This window comes from Sparus aurata, chromosome 13 (assembly GCF_900880675.1).
Source record: "Sparus aurata chromosome 13, fSpaAur1.1, whole genome shotgun sequence".
NCBI lineage: Eukaryota > Metazoa > Chordata > Actinopteri > Spariformes > Sparidae > Sparus > Sparus aurata.
This window is the reverse complement of record NC_044199.1, coordinates 23,808,859-23,822,620: the sequence shown is the minus strand read 5'-3', so window position 1 is coordinate 23,822,620 and position 13,762 is coordinate 23,808,859. Positions and strand designations below refer to the sequence as shown.

Below are 13,762 nucleotides of genomic sequence, written 5' to 3'. Positions count from 1 at the left end.
TATATATTACACTATATAATACATATATATACACATATAATAAACATATATATATTACACAGATAATACATATATATATATATATACATATACATACATATATACATACATATATATATATATATATATACATACATATATATATATAAATATATATATATAAATATATAATATCATAAAAAAGTTTCTTCTTTGGAAGAAAATCCACTTAAAACGGTTCAACAGCGACAGCTGCAGACGGAGGAGACAGAGCAGTCTGTGAGAGGAGCAGGGGGCAGGAAGGTGAGGCTAGAGGAGGACGGAGGGCTTCTGTCCTCCGTGGGAGGGATCTCCTTCCATTCACTCAGTGCATTAAGGATTTTTTCATGCTGATCTATGATTGGCTAAGACAGAATGCAAGATTGACAGCAGGTTGGTCCAATAACAGTTCCTAAATTTCATTCTCACATTTATAAACAAATCCGGGGCGAAATCTATGGGCGCCGCCATCTTGCCTGCCGCCATTACTGCGTGGCTGCGGACTGTGACTTGCTGGTGCCCTCTAATGGATTTTCAATGGAAGCATCCTGCTTGTGAAAACGTCAGGTGACTTTAAACGCCGGATTCAGGTGTATATTTTGATAAATAACCGCCGGTTCCAAATAAATGTCGGGTCTAATTATTGTTTTTTATTAAAGAAGGAGACGTGACCACTGACACTGCACGTCATTTCTTCTTCGCCTTTTTCCTGTGCTGTGCTGCTTTCTGTCAGTCAGTATCACACTGATGATCGCCATCCCAGCGGGCATCCGATGTAAATATAACATCAAGATGACATCAAACATTGATATCAAAATTGCATCCTGATTTGGTCAAAAACGTAAAACAACATGTCAAACTTTGACATTAATTTGATTGATGTCAAATAATGATGAAATTGATGTTATTTTGACATCGTTTCAATGTTAAGGTTCTTTAAACTTTCAGCCAAATCATGATATTGATGTCATTTTGACATCGTTTCAATGTCAAGCTTTTGCGGAAAAAAAAAAGAAAATTAAAATGCACAGATGGAAAGATCCCACACACACCATCTTGTATTGCAAACAGAATTGGCTTAATCTAGACTTGGTCTCACAGGATCTTCATCAGGATTAAAAACTGAACTACAATAGTTTCCCACATGGGATTCTCTCTCAATGATCAAGCGTACATGTATGAACAAAACATTTTATTGTATACTTTTGCAAACAACTTAATATCAACAAACAAATAATATCAAAACAATACCAACAAATCAGTGCGCCTATGCATCAGGTTCAGTGGTCTTGCGGCCACCACCACCTTTTCGATCAGGCGCTGACCGCAGATAGGTCCCCATCCCTAACTCAATGGCAGCCTCACTGGCTCCAGGCTGCGACTTCTGAATGGCATCTGAAAAAAGGACATTTTACAAGTGTTGAGTAAAGTCAGTTTTTTGTTTGAGGATCAAACATTTATCAAAATAACTTATTTCAGCAACATATGGCAAGTACCGTATGTCAAAATCCTAGGTCGTGCAAAAAAAGAAATTCTACTTACCAATCATGACCTTCCACAGGATCATTCTTCTAAAAGGCACCCTTGCCACCACCACCGTCCAGTCCTGCCATGATCTTATTTGTAAGGACTCTGTCAAACACATACACATAAATGCTATTAAATCGAGGTTATTACTTTATTGTGATCCCCATTAACCTCAGTTCCACTGCTGCCATTATTCCTGGGGTCTGATTATATAAAAGTTTTACAAAAACATAGAAAAGAAAAAACAAAACAAAAAAACATTAAGGTCAGGCCAGGTTACATGGAAGTATAGCAACTTTTTACTTATTCATACAATATGTTTCTGTTGCTGTGAGTGGAGTGTCAAAAACAAGGAAGCAAAACTCTTCACTGTGATACTTGTAACTTTCACAAATAAACCAACACCACACCAGAAAGACATTTTCACACATTTAACCACATTAAACTACATCCAATGATGAAATATAAACTCTACAGACAAACAGAAACAAGGTAAAAGTTGGGAATGCCTAAATCATTTAAAATCAAAGGCTGTGATTTTTCTTTTGGGACTTGGGGGGGGTGGCACACTATTGGCTATTGACCAGTCTTCCAGGATTAACAGATAAAGAACAGGACTAACCTCGAACGCCGGCTCCACCATCTTCATCATTTGAGTTGTCTGAAGAAATAATTTTCCATACATTATATTTAAATATGCACACACACGCGTTATTTTGAAAGGGACAACTTTGGAGTTTGGATTTCTAACATCCACAAGGATGGATAGATATATGATGATAGATAGCTGATGATAGATAAATAATAGATAGATGACAGATGCAATGAAATTTCATTCATATGTTTTGAATGACAAGAAAGATCTATCCATTTATAGTCTTACGACGAAGAATTAATATTTGAGAGAAAGATAATAGCATACCGAGTCCGATCAAGCCGCATATTTGATATATTTTTTGCTCAACAGCGCAGCACAAGAAAAGTGCCGAAAAAAGAGCGGGAGGATGAATAACTAGACAATTCCCCACCGGGAAATCGCAAGAGTGGGCTGTGTGCTTTGCCCCATGACGAAAAACAATGGAAAGCTAAAACAAAAAAAAAGCCTAGCGATTCACATGAATGACCCAATTGACCAAGAAAACGCCGATTGTCGCAGAAAAGCTACAAGTTTGCAGGTATGTGTAGGAAATTTAAGTTTTTCGCATCTTATGACGCGAAAAATTAATATTCTGACAAACTAAATAATAGCATACTATGACAATATACCACACAAGTAAAAATGACATTAACTGCATCAAATGTACAGGATTTTATCAACATCTGAATGCACATTTATTACCAAAAGCAAAAATAGTCATGTATGAAAATGCTTCCTTTTCTATTTAATCAAGGCAGGTTGTAAACGTGCATCATAAAAAGTATGATTTTTTTTAACTACATAAAAAAAAAAAAAAAAACCCACAGATAATCAGATTTTATCACAGACAAACAAACACAAGGAGAAACGTGTTGGCGGACAGAAGGGAGTATTAAATACTAGCCACAAACTGAATAAGTAGATAGATAAGAAATAAAGTCGGGAGACAAAATGGCTACCGTTCGCGCTGCGACAGAACAAAAAGGCCAAAAAAACAAAGTCACCGCTGTTAGCTTAGAGCGCGGCCTAATGTTTTAGACAACAGTTACCAGAGCCCAGTAGCGCCGTTACATCGCGCCGGGAGAGAAAATGGCTACCGTTCGCGCCGCGACAGAACAAAGGCCAAAAACCAAAGTCACCACTGTTAGCTTAGAGCGCGGCCTAATGTTTTAGATAACAGTTACCAGCCGAGTAGCGCCGCTAGCTCGCACCGGGAGAGGAAATGGCTACCGTTCGCGCCGCGACAGAACAAAGGCCAAAAAGCAAAGTCACCGCTGTTAGCTTAGAGTGCGGCCTAATGTTTTATATAGCAGAGCCGGGTAGCGCCGTTAGCTCACATCGGGAGCTAACGGCAGTTTGCATGGCTACCCAGAGCTGAGCTAACAGCTCCACTACTCGGTAATCCGCAGCCAAGTACCTCCGGATTAATATTGCTTAAACAGACCGACCATAAACAATTACATTTATTTTTCAAAGTAATTGTGATTATGAGAGAGATAGTAATACCTAGCTTCAATAAAATCAACTTTTATTAACTAGTTCAGTATGCTAATGTCAGATATGACACGTACTTACCTATGATGAGGTCAAAGGGTATCGAGCAGCAGCGCTGGGCCGGACCAGTGGTTTATATTAAGGCCAAAAATAGATGCAGTCACAACTGTCCAATCAGAGTCCTCCTGTGTGCCTGTCATCTGTATCCGAGGTGATTGGTCAAATGAGATGGCTGATATCTGTGCACTGTGCACTTGACACAGACACATATGCGCTGTTCGCATATTCGACTCCGGACGATCCCTGCATTTCATGATTTATATATATTTTTTATGAATGTATTAAAATATAACACATTAAAAAAAAATGATGTTAATTAGAACACTTAATTAACAATATCAATTGATTAATATTGAACTATTATATATTATTAGATAAATAACATAAAACAAATGTTTTGTTTATTTTTTCTTATATCAATATATTATTTGTATTTAATATTTATAATCATTTATTTAATTAATGGATTATAATATAATACATTAATCAAAATGTTATTATGAATTAATTAATATTATTAATAAGATTAATACCCTTAAAGTGTTTTTCTACACAAATTTAAGCCAGCGTTCCAGTGTTTTGTTTCAGCTGATGGAGTATGAAGAGATGTTACAGTGAGAATGAGTCAAATACTCTGAATCAAACCAAAGATCAAATCAAAGAAATTCAATAAATCTCAATAGCCTATATCAATGATTGTTTGTGAATTTAAATGCAGTTTTTTCGTGCAAAGAAAAAAATCAATAAATCCACAAACAACATATCTGGACTCCAACGACTCGGACCAGAAAATTGACACCCATTCATTTTTTTTCCCGTCCCATGGGGCGAATGTGCGTGACTTCAGCTGATGTCAGTTTAGATGTATTTTGTCCATTGAATATTCAGTTTGAAAGTTTAATAGTTGCAGATTGACAGTCTTTTGTCTGTCATCCCTAAAGCATAAAAAAGAGCAGCAACGTTGGTTTGATATAAAATATATAACGCAGTAACCCGATGTGGGATCGATCCCTTTGTTGAACCTCTTTACAACCATAAGGATGTCAAAGCTCCTGTAAGCTATTTATGCTGGTAGTCAAAATCTTGACTAATTTTCAACGTCAAATTGACCTCAAGGTGCCCGCTGGGATGGCTCCGGTGCAGCAAAAAATAAAAAGCACAACTTCAAATTCAAACTTTCTGTCGTAAAATTTGCAGAGGAAAACTCGGGAGAAGCAGCCGCTAGATGTTTCTCTGTCGACCCCAAGAGAGGGAGAGAAACTGAGCTTCAGCGTCTCTCCGAGGAGGACAGCAACAGGGCCAGGCTGCCTGCTGGAGGGAGGAAGAAGGATAGCGAGGAGCCTGCTGGAGGACATAACGTTAGCGGCACGACCGGGACAGCAACACAGTTACAGAGCACACAATACAGAGTAGCAACAAAGTCACTGTCGTGAAATGTAAATGTTGAGTGCTAAGGTAGTACACGGTGTAGCGCAGTTGTTTATCATACAGGTGACTGGGGTTCGAATCCCGGAAAGAATACAAATTTGATTATTTTTTTGTCTTATATATTAGCCATTTAATGAAAAGGTTTTTTAAAGAATTCTTGTAAAATAATATGACACCGTGGACTGGTTTTCCTCCTGTCCTCCCCAATTTTTTCAGTCACCAGCCGCCACTGATATATATATATATATGTGCAACTCAGTATCACGTCAAAGCGTGAAATACGCCCGCTGGTCCACGTCGGTCCACCGTGTCAGTGTCACGCTGTGCCTCTCTCAGGCGTGACAAGTACACGCTTGTATGAAAGCGCAGTGCCAGCAGGGGGCACTAATCCGATCTTTACTCAATGCCAACAACTTTGCCCGGAGGAAAGAGGAAAAGAATCATACAGTATCCCAAGTTCCCTCCTTGTCAGGTAAGCTAATGACACATGGCTAATTCATATTTTACTTTTTTATTATTGGCTTTTGTTTTAAATATTTGAGGTTGCCTGTGAGTGTTGTCATGTTAACTACTAATTAAGCGTCACATTACAGAGCTGAAATGTATTAATGCTAAATTCAATTAGGGAATATCGTTATGCTACGGAGTTCGCTATTTTAGCTTTACAGCTAACTGAAAGGGTTAAGTTGAGTAGTGATCTATATTAAAATACATTCACGGTAGTAATTTGCTATATTGCAAACTTACAACAGCACTGACCCGTCTGTAATATGTCTGTAATATGCTGATCAACATGATGAACATCAGCATCTATTACAGACCGGTCAGTGCTGTCCTAGCAAAACGATATACCTATAGCCTATTTTTAGCGATCGTTCTCATCAGGTCACGTCATATATTGATTTATTTTATTTTTTAGTCTACGTGTGTGTGCGTGCGTCTGTCTGTTTGACAACTGGCAAATTATTCAATCAATAGAGGTGGTAGTGACTGCATATTAATGATGAATTGAATTCACCTCAGTTTAGTAGATTTCTTTTGTCCAAACAACTGCCCTTCATTTTGCTAACAATCATGCAGTTCACATGTTGAATAGCACATTTGCAAGTTCTTTACATTTTATTACAGTTCTGTATTTATGACCACGTTGTTTTCTGCTTTGTCCAACAGCTTGTCATTTCCCACCACATCCCTTTTACCTACACCAACTCCTCTACTGTACACCCCTTCATTAAACCAACGGCTCTTTTAAGAGCCACTTCAACACTGTCCTCTTACTGCTGCTCTCTCTCTCTCTCTCTCTCTCTCTCTCTCTCGCTCTCTCTCTCTCTCTCTCTCTCTCTGTCTCACACACACACACACATTTTTTTTTATCTCTCTCCTAGAAGCGCCACAGTCTTCAAGTAAGTTTTAAATAGTTTCAACTCCTTCTCTCACTTAACATGGTTTGTTTGAGTGAAAGAAGTATTTCTTATAAACTGTTTGTGTCTCTCTTATTCTATCTGTGATAGAAATGCCAGGCCAGGGATCGACCACAAGAAACTGTGTGTCTTGTGGGACTCAATTAAATGTGGCCTGCAAAACCTGCAAAAATTGCAAAGCTGAGCAGCCACATAAGCTTAGGCTTAAAAAAAAATGGAAAAGTTCAACTTGAAGCGGGAGAACTGGGTCCACACCCACCAAAAAAACCGGACAGCTTCCCACATCCAGGATGAAGCCTATATATTGGTATGCTTTTGTTGTTTTCATGCAGTTCAGTTTCCAAATGTAGCTACATACATTTACATTTTATTATTTTTTGTTTGTGTGTCCTTTTTTTTAGCTTGAAAAATTGCAGGCTCTGGGTGTGAGGGCGATTCTTTTTTTGTCCAAGCCTGCAAAAAGACCGAATGCCTGGGTGTCAGAGGTTTTGGCTCCCTGTTGCCAACTCACGGAGACATCCAGTACATGTCTGCAACGGATGAAGGATCTATATGATGTCGTCATTCAAGGTAAAAATGTTCAGACAAACACAACTGGGAATATATGATGAAAATAATTAAATTTCTGAATATATGTAACAGAATATTGATGCTTTTGCAACATTGTTTCTTGAACTTTCATGCCAATATAGCACCTTGAAAGTGAATTATGAGACAAGGTAATTAGCTATGCTATAGTTTTAATTATACAATTCCAGTAGAATAATTGGTCACTTACAGTGTTGGGCATGTTACTTTAAAAAAGTAATTAGTTATAGTTACTAGTTATTTCTTCCAAAAAGTAACTGAGTTAGTAATGGAATTACTCCACTATAAAAGTAACTAGTTACCAGGAAAAGTAACTATTGCGTTACTTTTAATTATTGCCCCTTTTGAGCTCGGCATTCATTTTAGCTACTTGGCATCCATGTATTTAGAAAATGTCTTCCTGCATGGCGGACCGGCTCCTGCTCTCCCCGATATTTTGCCAGTGAGGCTCTGAAGGAGTCTGAGCCAGCTGTTGATAACAGGAGCGAGTTCTCAACAACATACCTGTCTATCATTGCATTCAGTTCAGTCTGTGTCAAGTTATTGTGAAGCTGGAGCAAAAAAATCCAGCTGTAGCTGCTTGGACAGCTCCGTGTCCTTCTTTGTTAGTGGAGCTCACGTTAGCCACACCTGACTAGTTTTGTAGAAGCATGTGCCGCTGCAGTACTTCATTAGATCAGAGCTGCTTACAACGGACGTAGACAAAAGACATTATAGTAGTGCCTGTACTTCTACTTTGAAAACGCCAACTTTCCCTCCACACTCGCCATTGCTGCATCTCACCTCTGCTAGTTTGTGTGTGCGAGGCTGCTGTGTGCATGTGTGGTTTGTGTGTAAACTGAACACTGCCTCTGATTGGCTTACAAACTCTCACTCTACCTTAGAGAGCCAATCACCATCACTTATGCGGTTTTCCCGCCCCTCTCTCCTCCCTCGTCAAGCTAAAAAAGAATAAAAAAGTAAAACAGCTCTGCAGCTCCGGTGGCTGAGAGCCGAGTCAGATGACAACAGCTTCAATGATCAGCTTCAGTTTGTAACGCGCCACATTTGATAGTCGGTAACGGTAACAGCGTTGTAACGATGGAAATAGTAATTAGTTAGATTACCCGTTACTAAAAAGAAGTAACGCCGTTAGTAACGCCGTTTATTGTAATGCCATTATTCCCAGCAATTGTCAGAATACATACAAGACTATCTCAGTCATCTCCATCACTTGACACACGGTCTTGGGAAGATTCTGTTAAATCACTAGTGTTTGGTAGTACCTTTATATTTGTCTCTTGTTGCAACGCATCAGCCAGTAGGTAACATCTGTTTATATCAATAATAATAATAATGATAAATGGATCACACTATTACTACTAATTCAGTACTCCTCCAATGAAGGCTGGACCCCACTAGATCCTGCAGGACCACCAATGGCCCCTGCAGCTCCCGCTGGACCACTGCTGGCCCCTGCAGCTCTCGCTGGACCACCGCTGGCCCCTGCAGCTCTCGCTGGACCACCAGTGGCCCCTACAGCTCCCGCTGGACCACCACTGGCCCCTGCAGCTCCCGCTGGACCACCAGTGGCCCCTACAGCTCCCGCTGGACCACCAGTGGCCCCGGCAGCTCCCGCTGGACCACCAGTGGCCCCGGCAGCTCCCGCTGGACCACCGCTGGCCCCTGCAGCTCCCGCTGGACCACCGCTGGCCCCTGCAGCTCCCGCTGGACCACCAGTGGCCCCTGCAGCTCCCGCTGGACCACCAGTGGCCCCTACAGCTCCCGCTGGACCACCGCTGGCCCCGGCAGCTCCCGCTGGACCACTGCTTGGACTACTGAAGAGACCCCATTCCCCAGGAGGATTTCCAGCAGCCTCCCCAGGTTGTTTTGAAAAAGGTAAGGAGAAAAGGAGCTGTATCACGAATCAGGGCAATAAGTAGTACGCCTACATGTTTATATGTAGGTATGTGTATTCCGTCACAGTATGGATGTTACGGTTCGGTGCTTACAGTCGTACAACGAACATGTTTGGTGACCCAAACAGTTACTGTCAAAACTGAGTTTAATAATCCACTTACTCTGACGTGCAGAACATTAATTCTATAGAACGAGTTTCACCAGAACGTTTTGCCAGTGCACCACTGTTGTGTAGCATGCTGAAGCATGTATGCTCAACAGTTTACTCAAGGTAGCCTTGTTACCCTGGTTACCCTGTAGTGTTGTTGCTGTCAGAATGACAACAAACCCATAAAACTGACTGGGTGCAACACAATTATTAAAATATGCTATGTTAGCTCCATAGTGAAACAGTACTGTGTCTCCTTGTCCCTCTCCCCTATCCGTGACCTCTTATGAGCGAAGCCATTGAGAGCAATTAAAAAAAATCATTTGATTTCTGACGTGGACAGACAGCATGAAGTAATAACAGTTCTGGGAGAGAAAAATAATATTAAAATATATGAAAGTGGTTCGATTGATGACATCATTAGATTATTACTAAAGCATCAGTGTGTAAGTAGCATGTCACTGTTGTAGCTGCTGGAGGGGGAGCTAGTTTCAACTACTTTATATACAGATAGAGACTGGAAGCGTTGTGTGAGCGCTGAGCAGCGCGCGTACATCACTGAACTGCTGTAGCTCTCAAGTGTGTGTTGTCCATACAAACATAATGGCTGCTCCCAGCCTTATCTTTCTACATAGAGTTCGCCCTTGACAATACCATCAACAGTACAATGTTTAATTTCAATGGCAGAGCCTGTTAATCCTTAAAGGGATAATTCACCCATGATGCATAGTTAATGTATCAAGTGCTCAACGTGTGCTGCGTTTGATCCCAGATGAAGAAACCTTTAATCACAAGCCCTCATGGTAAACTCGTTTTCTAAAATCACATCTCTAAACCAATGGAAAAAAATGGGTCCGTTAAAAATTAAAAGCAGAGTGACAAATAGACTTGATTGAATTGGCGAGTTATGAAAATAAGCTTTGACAAATTAATGGTCCGTCGCCATGATAAACTGTCAAAGTTTATTGTTTATGTGGTAGTCATTTTTAAATTCATTTTTACATACTTGAAATGTTTTCCTGTAATTAACAGATGGAAGTGTGTCACATCAAAGGAAAGGTGTGTTATGAACTGATTGAAAATGTGTGTAAATCTAAACATTTGAATTGACATTAATAGTTGTGAGTCTTCATGAAGGCTATATTTGCATCTTTAAGTGGCTGTGTCCTATAAGGTTTGGGCGATATGTCCATGTATAAGTATAACCCCTCCTATCTCAATATCCTCTTATCATTCTATAAACTGTTATGTGTAGTGTTACTATTTCATATTTTTTCCTTTCAGAATGCCCACACACAGTGACAGGGAGCCAGGATTTTTACCCTGTGAAGAGGGTTGTAAAATACAAAGTTGTCAAGGTTATAATCCCACTCAGACACTACACACCCTCCCGCCCTTCCTGTAACCTGATTTTGATTTGGTTGTGCTGTTCAACTTGGCTTTTAATTGAAGTGTTACTCTGTTCGGCAGGAGACTAATTTGTCTCTTAGAAATGAAAAAGTATATTTGTTATGAGTTTAGGAGAGATGGATGTTAGGTGCACCACCAAACAGGGAAAAGGGAAGCAAGACTAAAAGAAGATTAATTACTTATGGGGCACTTCCTGCGCTTCATGGCTGGTTCTTCATACATTGGACATAAAAGCAATCTCTTAACTTCACCACTTCTGGAAAGTCCCAAGTTACAGAATGTTGCAGCTGATAAGGGCAAAAAGTGTTCAAGAGTATGGTGTATCTGTAATGTCTTGCAAAGATCTGACACTGAAAAAAGTGTCACTATTTTGCAGGGCCAAATGATGAAGCAAGTAGAGTGGGAGCCATGCCAACTCTGGTATGTATGATTTCTCATTACTTCAATGTCTCCAGTATAATTCCAGAGATTTGTAGTAGTACGATCTATACCAAAGTTCACTGAAGCAGTTTCTTGTGGCTCTTGGTGGCCCAACACCTTACTAAGACACTTAATATATATACTGTGTATCGTACTTGGCATTACACTGACTAAATTTACATGCACACCAACAATCCAGTTTTGTTCCATGAAATCACGCAAATATTATGCCCAAACAAAAAATTCAGTGCTGAAATACTCTGAAGTGACTGTGAAGGTCTTAGGTCTCCTTAGTGTAAAGATGTGGAAAAAATACAAATGAAGCCACACAAGTTCACACAATGATTATTCAGCCTTTTCTCCCCCAATGGAACTCTCTGCATGTAGCACTGCTGCAGACATTGCATTCCCAAGCTGGAGCCCAGTTGACCTTTGGTGACTTCATGGTTTGTCACTGATTTGTGTGCTTTTCTGGACTCATTAAACATGCCAGGATAACTCAAATTAAAGTTAACATTGCTACATTGCTACATGTTCTGTCACCTACTGTATACTTCTCTCTACCTTACTCTGTGTACTTTTATCTGCTGCAGTTCCAAGCACTATGCTTCTTGTAGGAAATAGGGCCTGGCCAAAACATAATAATAGTCCTCTCTGCAAAACCTGAAACATAGACAGATGAGATTGACTGTTCCTCCTAGTCTACAAAAACCAGGAGTTGATCAATGATGTGAACAGGCTTCTGTTATGAGTACCATACTATAATCACATAACTGTTACAACATCTTATAATTGGCCTACTGTGATTTAATGAAAATCCACTGCAACACAGTTGTTGGAAAACAATACAGCACTCCAGTTGTGTGTCTCAATGTGTCTGTATTTTATCTGCATAACCAAAACACCTAAGTATATATTTCCTTTTTGTGTTACAGTGGAAAGAAGTGGCCATTGGAGTGGGTGGCGGATCAGGACACTTGTTAGTGTCCAAACTTTTTAAATGTATATACAGTAAATATATACTATTTTTTTTACATAACATTTACAAGGCTTGTTGTACCTGGACCCTGAAGCTCTATTTTTCAGTACATTGTTCAATAAAAAAAAACAAACAAAAAAAACCACAAAGAATGCATTTGTTTCCTCTTTGATAAAACACACTATTGCATATTCTGCTTTATGACATTGACAATAACATTGTTAACTACAGGGCAATAAACAGTTATTTTACAAGCTTTGTCAGTGAATGATGTGAAGCCTGCAAAGCTAGCTCAGGTTGATGGCTCAAGCTGCGCCCATCACATCGTGTCAGCACATCTCGTTGCTGCTGCTGCCCATGAGGTTTTTGCAATCCCACCTCCTCCACAGCATCCACCTGTGGGCTCTGTCTCTATGATCCCCTGCAGGGGTCTGCGTCATTCCCTGTAATGTCTGGCAATCTAGATCATTCAGGGAACGAATAACTGAGACAGAGCCTGACTCCAAACCTGCTGCAGCCATGCTGAAGGATTCCTATGTTGTGCTTCAGCTTGCCATACTACACTCAATCCTGCTGAACCATGCACATGAAAAGGCTACCTACCTATACTGTGTTTCCATGCTTATGCTAAATAAATTATTTGTTCCTGACTGGAGCATACCATATACCCTTCCTCACCAGATGGTATAGTTGTCACCAGCAGTGATGGAAGCAATTGGATTACTTTTACTCTGATTACTGCAATTAGATATCTTCTTCCAGTAACAAGGTAAAGTAAGGGATTATGTTTAAAATCTTTAGCAATCACTTTACAGTTACTGTTATATAATTGATCATAAAACTGATCAACGGTCAATACCTGACCCTTGACCAGTCCTCATTATTTGGTGTCTCTGATAAGGGCTGAGGGCTCCTTGTAACTGCAGACTAATTATGTGAGTTTTTAAAGCATTTCCAATTGTTTGCAGATGTTTTTTGTTTTTGTTTGTTTTGTTTTATTTTTTCCAGTAAAAAACTTAGTATACTTGAAGTTCATTTTATTAAGTATGCTTGAGTATAAGTATAGCAAGTATACTATGGACCATGTACTTCTAACGTACTAGAAAGTATACTAATTTAATACTTCTTCGGACTAAATTGGAACATTTTAAATTTATAAAGGTATACTTCATAAGGTCATTTTAAGTTTGCAAAAGTACACTTCCAAGTATACATGAAGGACTCTTATTATATACTGCTACTGTAGTAAATACATACTCCACAGTTTTGTTTATTTAAACATAACTTTAAAACGGGTATTACCTCAATGCAAACGTGTCTACTGGAGTTACATTTTTATTGCGTTTACTTACATATACCTGAACACGTCAGCGATTTAATTTTAATTTGATATCGATTAGGTTACGTCAGGCATACTTGATTATAATTAGGGGTGGGCGAAACGATACAAATATCGATAGTATCGATACCAAGGTGAGTATTGGTATCGGATCGATACTAGCGGGATGAGATCGATATTTTTGTTGTACTTTCTCTTCTATAAATTCAGCAAAGCATTCGTATTTCTTTAGAGTTTGTGTGAGCGCAGCGCCCCTCTTTACTTCTCTCACTCAGGTTCACTGTAACTGGAACTCAAAAATATATACTTATATTGATATAGAGCCTACCTCAAACCTGAAGTTTGAATATGGCAGAATATAATAACACTTTTGTTTATCTGATGAAGGAACATC

The 13,762-nt window shown here is 39.5% G+C and overlaps 1 protein-coding gene and 1 long non-coding RNA gene across 2 annotated transcripts; one reads left to right on the top strand and one right to left on the bottom strand.

Moving 5' to 3' along the window:
• Window positions 1-1,195: 1,195 nt before the first annotated feature.
• Window positions 1,196-3,774, bottom strand: LOC115594443 (uncharacterized). The gene is made up of 4 exons (XR_003986476.1): window positions 3,758-3,774; window positions 2,168-2,206; window positions 1,561-1,650; window positions 1,196-1,413 (listed from the first exon to the last, which is right to left on the bottom strand). It is a non-coding gene; the product is annotated as an uncharacterized LOC115594443 (long non-coding RNA).
• A 1,727-nt stretch (window positions 3,775-5,501) lies between these two features.
• On the top strand, window positions 5,502-12,128 carry LOC115594439 (circumsporozoite protein-like). The gene is made up of 8 exons (XM_030438539.1): window positions 5,502-5,636; window positions 6,335-6,567; window positions 6,676-6,892; window positions 6,987-7,155; window positions 8,560-9,051; window positions 10,505-10,578; window positions 11,007-11,050; window positions 11,986-12,128. The coding sequence occupies exons 3-8, from the start codon at window positions 6,800-6,802 to the stop codon at window positions 12,032-12,034; spliced, it is 921 nt and encodes a 306-aa protein (XP_030294399.1). The 5' UTR covers window positions 5,502-5,636; window positions 6,335-6,567; window positions 6,676-6,799; the 3' UTR covers window positions 12,035-12,128.
• Window positions 12,129-13,762: the final 1,634 nt, after the last annotated feature.

Excerpts from the sequence above, each read along its gene's own strand:
- LOC115594439 (XM_030438539.1), top strand. The coding sequence starts at position 6,800 with ATGGAAAAGTTCAACTTGAAGCGGGAGAACTGGGTCCACACCCACCAA. Across the intron at positions 9,052-10,504 it reads CCCAGGTTGTTTTGAAAAAG|AATGCCCACACACAGTGACA; the intron begins GTAAGGAGAAAA and ends TTTTCCTTTCAG. Across the intron at positions 10,579-11,006 it reads TAAAATACAAAGTTGTCAAG|GGCCAAATGATGAAGCAAGT; the intron begins GTTATAATCCCA and ends ACTATTTTGCAG.